Source organism: Beta vulgaris, chromosome 5, assembly GCF_026745355.1.
Source record: "Beta vulgaris subsp. vulgaris cultivar EL10 chromosome 5, EL10.2, whole genome shotgun sequence".
Lineage (NCBI taxonomy): Eukaryota > Viridiplantae > Streptophyta > Magnoliopsida > Caryophyllales > Amaranthaceae > Beta > Beta vulgaris.
This window is the reverse complement of record NC_079206.1, coordinates 60,842,722-60,851,060: the sequence shown is the minus strand read 5'-3', so window position 1 is coordinate 60,851,060 and position 8,339 is coordinate 60,842,722. Positions and strand designations below refer to the sequence as shown.

At 36.0% G+C, this 8,339-nt stretch overlaps 1 protein-coding gene across 1 annotated transcript; it reads left to right on the top strand.

The window, feature by feature from the left end:
* Positions 1–4,117: 4,117 nt before the first annotated feature.
* LOC104894230 (cytochrome P450 72A397) lies at positions 4,118–8,078 on the top strand. Its single transcript, XM_010680421.4, has 5 exons — positions 4,118–4,506; positions 6,013–6,230; positions 6,420–6,664; positions 6,929–7,325; positions 7,432–8,078. The coding sequence occupies exons 1-5, from the start codon at positions 4,209–4,211 to the stop codon at positions 7,855–7,857; spliced, it is 1,584 nt and encodes a 527-aa protein (XP_010678723.2). The 5' UTR covers positions 4,118–4,208; the 3' UTR covers positions 7,858–8,078.
* The last annotated feature ends 261 nt before the right edge of the window (positions 8,079–8,339 follow it).

The following is an 8,339-nucleotide window of genomic DNA, read 5'->3' as shown; positions in this document are numbered from 1 at the left end:
GTGGAATAATTAAATTTGCATGAGAGGATGATGAATTATCCTCAATGATGAATGAGGTCAAGTTTAAGTTTCACATTTATTGTCCATGTATTGGCTTTCCCCCACTTATGCCACCAATGTATTGACTTATTTTGCATGTTGGATGTGGCTGTTAGGAGGTTAAATATGGTTATGTGCATATTGGTGATTGGGGACAACCTGAGGGAAAGAACCAAGCCTTTCATTTTCTTCAAACATGTTCCTTACATGCATTACTTGTGGAAACCAAATGATGTGAAATGCATTAACCTATGTACTTTACAAAAAAAGGTCATAACTTTACAAAATAGGGCCATACAACCTCTATACTAAACAAAAAGTGTTTGACTTCTATACTTTACAAAAAAATGTTTGCCTGCCCCTACTGATCTTCTGGAAGCAATTCCATTGCTTCAAATGGCTCAGGCCCAAACACAATGTCTTGATTGAGTAGATTAACTGTGTCATTTACCAACTCCTCTGAAATTTCAACAGTAGTTGGTAGTAGACCCAATCTGTCCATCTTTTTTTTGGAATTGTGTGGGTTTTTGTAATTGTTTCCACCCTTGACCTTCAATATCTCCACCATAACATACATCAAATGTACCAAGTATAGTTGATTATCCTAGGCTCATACACTGTGTATGCATCTTCAACACTTTTAATCAACTCATCAACTGTTTTTGGAAAGCTCTGATGTTGAATTGATTGAATGGCTTTGAAGAAACCCAAATCCAGTATATTGAGGTCAGGTGACTGGGCTGGCTGGCAGATTATGTTAATTTCAAAACCACCTTCTCTACATGCTTCCAAAAACTCAGCATCATTAGGTTGGATATGGGGTCTAGCATTGTCCTGCTGAATCCATATCTCTTTGCACCCATTCTCTGGCCATTTTGCTCTAATTGCTGGCAGAAGCTTGTTGATTATCATTTCCCTGATGGTTTCCTTTGTAATACTTTGCTTTGCCTTCTTCTCAATTGTACCTGCTGCTGCTGTGTTAGCTGACCACCTTTGTGCTCTAACTTCATCTATGAATGGGAAGATACCAATCTTCCCATCCCATAATATGTCCCCTGTTGGCCCTAACCATGGTCTTGCTATGGCAGCTAAGAACATAACTTTTGTAATGAATGCTTTTGATTGGATGCTCTGTATGGGTCCTCTTCTTCTGATAACAAGTAGAATCTTTGTGTGATTTTGCTCATGAAAAACCATTTTTCATCAATATGAATCATGTTATAAAGATGATTAAACTTTGGCAATTCATTCATTGATTTTGGTATGCTTTGAGACAACACAAATTTCATTCTTGCTACCTTGTGTTTTGGTGTGAGTTTGGGCTTGATTGAGTTTGTATGGCTTCTGAGTATACCTCTTTTTAACAACCTGTAAACTGTTGAGGGGCTAACTTCTAAGGCCGTAGCAAAGGACCTGATGGTTGTCCTTTGCTTTAGAGGTACCCTCTCAAGGCTTCATCATCTGTGAATTTTACCTTTCTCCCACAATTTCCAATTTTCCTACTTGCAACATTGACCTCTACACCATCTATTTTCTGCTTTCTAGCAAGAGTCCATATCCTATTCATAGTTGATCTACTACATGAGTATTTCTGCCTAGTGTTGTTAAAAGTCCCCTTGGTAATACTAACTCATAGATGCAGATGCAAACATTTCAATTACAATTTGTCTTCGTATGTTGTTGGGCAAGTTTGGTTTTTTGTTGTCTTCCTCATTACCCCTATCTTCATTTAACTCATTCATTGTTTGTTCTTCATTTTCAGACTCATGGTCAGAGAAGTACCATACCTCATTATCTTCTTCCTCTTCTTCTGCATTGATTGTTCTTCGAAGTGCAGCTCTTCTTCTCCTATTGTGGTGTCATCACCAACTCCACTAGAAAGAATCCATGCTTCAAAGGCTTCTTCATCCATGTACTTATTAATCTACTGTGATGTGTGTGCGAGTGGTTGAATTTGGAGTGCTGTGTGTGCAAGTGGTTGAATTTGGAGTGCTGTGTGTGCAAGTGATAATTGTAATTGTTTAGAGAATTTGTATAGAGAAAAATATTTTGTTCCCTCTAAAAGTGAAGGGGAAAAAATAGAGCATATGGTAAAGTTAGTACCCTGTATAAATAGAGGCTTCTAAAAAAATATGGAGCCAAAGTTTGAATTTTTTGGAGCGGTCCCCAGTATCTGAAAGTGAATCTCCAAAAAAAAAATTTGGAGCCAAAAGTTTGAAATAAATGTGGCAGTTTTTTGTTCCCTCCCTTTTTCTTTGTCATTAGCGTGTAATTGCTGGTTGTATGGGTCCACACTCAAACCTTTAATTACTTTCTCTCTCTAGCCTCCTTGGTTGGTGTGCCCTTTCTCTATGTTCCACTTAAAAAGAAACGGAGGAAGTATTAGACATGGATGCGGCCTAGGCCCATATTTAATACAGACTTATGATCAAATTTTGTTTAAAGTATTATGGTAAATATAAGGATAGTACTATAGTGGTCAACACTGCTCTTCAAATGGTATCATGCATACATAATTAATTTTAATGAACATGCAAATTTATTTATTTTTAAGGATGCAAGGGATATGTTTAATAACATTAAGTAATTACAACACATATTTGTAATTTTGTGGAAACATGGATCACTAAGAGATGTTAGATCAAATGGTGATTTTTTGAAAATTCTTACATAAGGTCAGGGGTTCGAGCCCAAGCTTTAGCATATTTATTTTTTTAAATAATGATCACTTGACTTTGTTGGTCAACAGATACGTGGCAAAATTCTGGTGGCAGGAGGAGGGTGCCACGTGGCGCATTGACGTTGTTATGCTCGCCTTTTAATATATTTGTATAGATACTTCCTCCATTTCCTTTAAAATGCAACAAATGGGTATTATTTGTGAGATATAAATATTCATTTGTTGCATTTAAAATGAAACAGAAGAAGTAGTTTTATATGCACTCGATGCATGCGAAAATACGTATAAAAGTAAATTTTTAGGAGATGTAGAAAATTAAATTAATTGTTGATTATATATAAATAGTTGCTGTTTTCTTTTTTTTTTTTAATTTTTTGGTTTCCTACCTCTCTTGACATATTGAATAGAGATTCGAAAACACGATGTTTCTCAATTCTCCTCACATAAAGGGTAATAATGATACCCCATCCTAGAGTAGTGAATTCACTCACTCGAGTCAGGTTCATGTTGGATTATCTCAGGTTTTTTGTCATGTTTGATTAGGTTGTTTGAAGTAATCAAATTCAATAGATTAAGTGCATGTTGGGTGTAGGTTAGAAATGGTCATAATTCAATAAGGTCTGCTTCAGCTTATTTTTTCTTTCAAGTTCGGTTGAGTTCAACATGGTCAATTTCAAGGCAGGTCATATTTCGTGGTCATATGGTGTCGAATTAGGTTTATGACAGGTGCTTTCAAGTTCAAGTCATCCGTGGATCGAGTAGTTATCAGGACAGGATAATAAATATTTGGTTCACTGACTAGTTCGAGTCAAGTTCATGTTAGTTGATATCGGTTTTGATTATGATTGAGTTATACCATACTTAATTTCGCATCGCTTCGAGTATGTAATTGGTAATGAAGCTTGGATGGTCTAAGGGGTTTTTAGGGAGTCTTTATATATGCTTTTTTTGGAGAAAATATTACCAAATAAAAAAACCTTGCAATTAATATGAAACTTCCAAATGAGTGAAACATTACAATCAAAACAACGAATTAACTACATCTATATAAATATATTTAAAATCGTTTTTATGCAAGTGTACACGCGTTATGACACTATCTCTTTAGTTGTTTGGTCCATGTAATCACTATATAACAAAAATTAAAAACATTATATGCTTCCTATCATATTTGGCCACGTGACTTCCAATTAATTCAATAAAGTTCTAATCAATAAATTATACAATATTAAATATTACTTTTTTAACATCAAAACATCAATAATTTGAAGGATTGACAGTCCTCAATAACTAATTTTATTCATCAAACTAGATATTATTTTTTTTACATGAAAATATCAATAACTCGAGGTATCGAGGTCCCTATTAGAGTAGTAACTAGTTTTATACATTTATTCATCAGGCGTGTGAGAAAAGGACATCCTGATTCTCTCTTGTACAGTTGTACTCGTACCGATAACATAAGATTTTGTACAGAATTAGCTAAAAGATGGAAATGGAAACATCCACATATTCCACAACAAACAACATCTTACTTTCAATTCTCAGTATAGTTGTTGTGACGAGCATATTGAAAGTGGTAAATTGGGTTTGGTTGAGACCCAAGAAGCTAGAAAGATGGTTGACACAGCAGGGTATTCCTGGTACTTCTTACAAATTCTTCTTTGGAGATACGAAAGATATTTCCTCCATGTCCACTCAAGCTTTGAAAACCCCCATCAATGGCTTCTCCAATGATTACTTTCCACGTGTTGACCCTTTTCGTCATCACCTACTTACTAGATTTGGTATGCGTAGTCTCAATTCTTCATAGTTGATTTTCTTTTGTGATTTTCAAGTTTTTACAATTTCATGTTGTTTTTAATTATTGATCAATTTCTTGATTTTAAATTTTGTGATAGTTTGTTATTACTTATTTAATTATGGTAATCCCAAAGTGAGCATAGATAAACATGAGTAAAGATTAGATTTTTATCATGTTCCTTATTGTAGGATCTAATTTGATATAATTTGCATGTTGGAGTTTTTAATTAGTCATACTTTACTGATACTGTTGAAAGTCGAGCTCAAAATTATATAGGACAATTGGTATTTGGTGATCCTCCACTTCAAAGTGAATGTGATTAGTAATGCCCTGCTATTTAAAGTGGGATCAAATAGAGTGACTGTGATTAGTAATTGTTTCTGTCTAGAAATTGAGGGTGATCACAAATGTTGATGTGTGCTGAGAGACTTGATGTAGGCCCCAAGAAGGTATGTCTGAGCTCCGTTATTCGTACATCGGAATCCAGCAAAACAAGGTTAGTCTACCCCGGGTGGTCCCGGGATCGCCCTCTCTGACGCTCAAGTCAGTTGATGATTGAGGTAGAGAGAGAAAGGGATCAATGTAGAGAGAGATGCTCTCGTTTTTGTAGCTTAGAATTGCGTACCTTTGTCTGATGAGACAACCCCTATTTATAGAGGATAGAAGCCCCAATAAATGAGGGTATTTTAGTCAGCTCCTGCTGGTGGAGGATTTGCTTCCCTAGATGTAGGGGTATTTTAGTAACTTTGCCATCGGTGGGCTGGTCCAGGAAACGGGCCCAAACAGTAATCCCTGCTATTTAAAGTGGGATCAAATAGAGTGAATGTGATTAGTAATGCCCTGCTATTTAAATGGGTGGTAATGAAGTTCATCAAGGAAGAAAAATGGGGCGGGATCAGATAGAGTGAATGTGAGAGTAAAGTGGTGGTCCTCCATGATCAGTTTTAGTTTTAGTATATGACAATCTTTTGGGACATCTCTAAAAGAAAACTCGGCAAACAAAAGAGAACGGAGTGAGTATAAAAATTTCCTTGTTGAGGGGGCGAATTTAAAAGAGTATATGTGAAAAAGAGATAGATAGAGGGAAACTATTACCGAGTAGAGTAATGCTGCAACTTATTTGAAACTTCCTAATAGAGAAATCTTGCAATCAATAGAACGGAGAAAATAATTACACAATAAGTTATTTCTTATACGTAATTGTTAGAAAATAGAATCAAAGTTTGCAAACTTTAATCATAAAAGTTAAATCTAACATCTAGAATGGGGGATTACTATATTATGATATTCAGAAAAAGTTGTTGAGTTTGTTAACAGATTAATGGTTCATGAAAACTGCCTCTATGATCTTAAAAGATTATGATCATATAATTAGAGATGTCCCTATTTAGATTGAGTGAAGAGATAAATTTGGAAACGACCCAGTTATAGATGACATATTTTTTAGAAATTGATGATTAGAGTTTTGGTTGTTTTGGTATCAATGTAGGAAAAGACTATTTCATTTGGGCTGGTCCTACACCAATGGTAAACATCTCAAAGCCTGAGTTGATTAGAGAGGCCTTAACAAATACGCAGGACTTTCTGAAACCGCGGTTGAACCCAATTGTCGACAAGCTATTTCCGGGGTTTGTCAACTATGAAGGAGAGAAATGGGCTAAACATCGTAAAATGATAAACCCTGCCTTTCATATGGAGAAGTTGAAGGTCACTCTCTAAACTCTTTCACTAGGAGTATATTATTTTCCACTGATGTTGAACAGGAAACTATAGTATGGTCAAATAATTTGGCCTAAATCAATTGAGTTACTCGTTTGACTATGATCAATGTTCCTAATGCTAGGGCCTAGGAGTAATAGATGCTACTGTTCATAATTTCTTTAATGTTTGTTACAGCTTATGTTGCCTGCATTCTATGATAGTTGTGCAAAAATGATTGATAAATGGGAGAAGATTGCTGCTGAAGGCGGTTCTACCGAGCTAGACATGTGGCCAGACCTTAATGCACTCTCTGCTGATGTGATCTCCAGAGCAGCCTTTGGTAGTAGCTATGAAGAAGGACAAAGAATTTTCGAACTTCTTAAGGAGCAGACAAGCATGGCTCTTGCTATGCTGCAAGAAGTATACATTCCAGGACTCCGGTAGTTCATGCTTCTTTCGTGTCTTATAAATTACAATTGCAACAATTTGACTTTTAAGGTCCAACTTTACAAATTTGACCGAATTCTTCAATTAGTATGAAGTTCAAAATATGGAGCATCTTGTAGGATTTTGTTGGATATTTGCAAAAGTAAGAGTTACTTTTTTCTGGAAACAGAGGAATATGAACTCTATTTCCTGAAACATTACTACTTGCCATTATTTGCCAAGAAACATTGACCGTTTCTCATGCTGCTTATGTTCAGATATATTCCAACAGTGAAAAATAGGAGGTTCAGGGAAGTTGAGAATGAAATACAGACTTTACTAAAAACAATCATCAATAAGAGGAAGCAAGAAATTGAGGTTGGAAAACCAGTAAAAGCTGACCTATTGGGCATACTAATGGATTCCATTCTGAAACAGACCCAAGAGGTTGTTGGCAGTATCAAGATTCAGCAGCTTGGAATGAGTATACAAGAAGTAATTGATGAGTGTAAACTATTTTACTTTGCCGGACAAGAAACTACTTCTGTACTATTAGTTTGGACATTGCTTCTGCTGAGCAAGCACCAAGATTGGCAAGCACGAGCACGAGAAGAAGTTTTGCAGACATTTCAGAACAGTGTACCAGACTTTGAAGGTCTAAGCCATTTGAAGACAGTAAGTTTGCATCTTATTTTATCGTTTTGATGTTGACGTACTAAATTATGAATCCCATGATATTCGTATTAATCTGGGGCTTTAAAAATGTATGTTTTTGTTTTAGATGAGCATGATTTTATATGAGGTTTTGAGGTTGTATCCACCAGCAACTCAACTGAACCGAAGGATTCACAAGGACACGAAACTGGGGAAACTATTACTTCCTGCTGGGGCATTGATAGCTTTTCCAATACTCCTTGTTCACCGGGATGAGGACTTTTGGGGAGATGATGTTGATAATTTTAGGCCAGAAAGGTTCTCTGAAGGGATTTCAAAGGCAACAAGGGGGAATAACTCATATTTTCCCTTTGGTTGGGGACCAAGAACATGCATTGGAGAAAAATTTGCTATAACAGAAGCTAAAATGGCATTATCCATGATACTACAACGATTTTCCTTTGAGCTTTCACCAAAGTATTCTCATTCACCGATGACTGTTATATTTCTACAGCCTCAACATGGTGCTCAAATTATTTTACGCAGGCTTTGAGGGTACGTCAGAGTAACCCAGTCTTGTATATATGTATAAAGATTGATAAGACTTGCACCTTCATTTCCTTCTTTTTCTCACGAATGTCTTTCTCCCTGTGTTAGTTTCTGCAAGAACTGTCCACTTGCTTCGATGTGTATATTAGAAGCTAAAGGTCTTATGTACTCTGGTTAATTCTGCCTGAACTTATATTCCACTATCACACATAAAATTGTCACAAATGCTGCTCATGCGTCTGGGTTTTCTCTCATGGTCCTGACTCCTGAATTGATTTTCAATTTTTCATAGTCGCACGAAGCATATTGATTTTGGCTGCTATAATCCTGTTTTTCATAGTCTCATTAAGCATATGGCATTTGTTTTTATTACATCCGGAATTTTGGTAGATTTATGAGTGATTGAATTGAAGCGTTGTGGCACAAATGATCAAGTTGCATATGTCCTCTTACTGAAGATAGGTGCAAGAAAATAAAGAACTTGCC

Bases quoted from the DNA above. Each gene is read 5' to 3' on its own strand.
- LOC104894230 (XM_010680421.4), top strand. From the start codon at position 4,209: ATGGAAATGGAAACATCCACATATTCCACAACAAACAACATCTTACTT. The intron at 6,231-6,419 runs GTCACTCTCTAA...TGTTTGTTACAG, and splicing joins TTCATATGGAGAAGTTGAAG to CTTATGTTGCCTGCATTCTA. The intron at 7,326-7,431 runs GTAAGTTTGCAT...TTTTTGTTTTAG, and splicing joins GTCTAAGCCATTTGAAGACA to ATGAGCATGATTTTATATGA.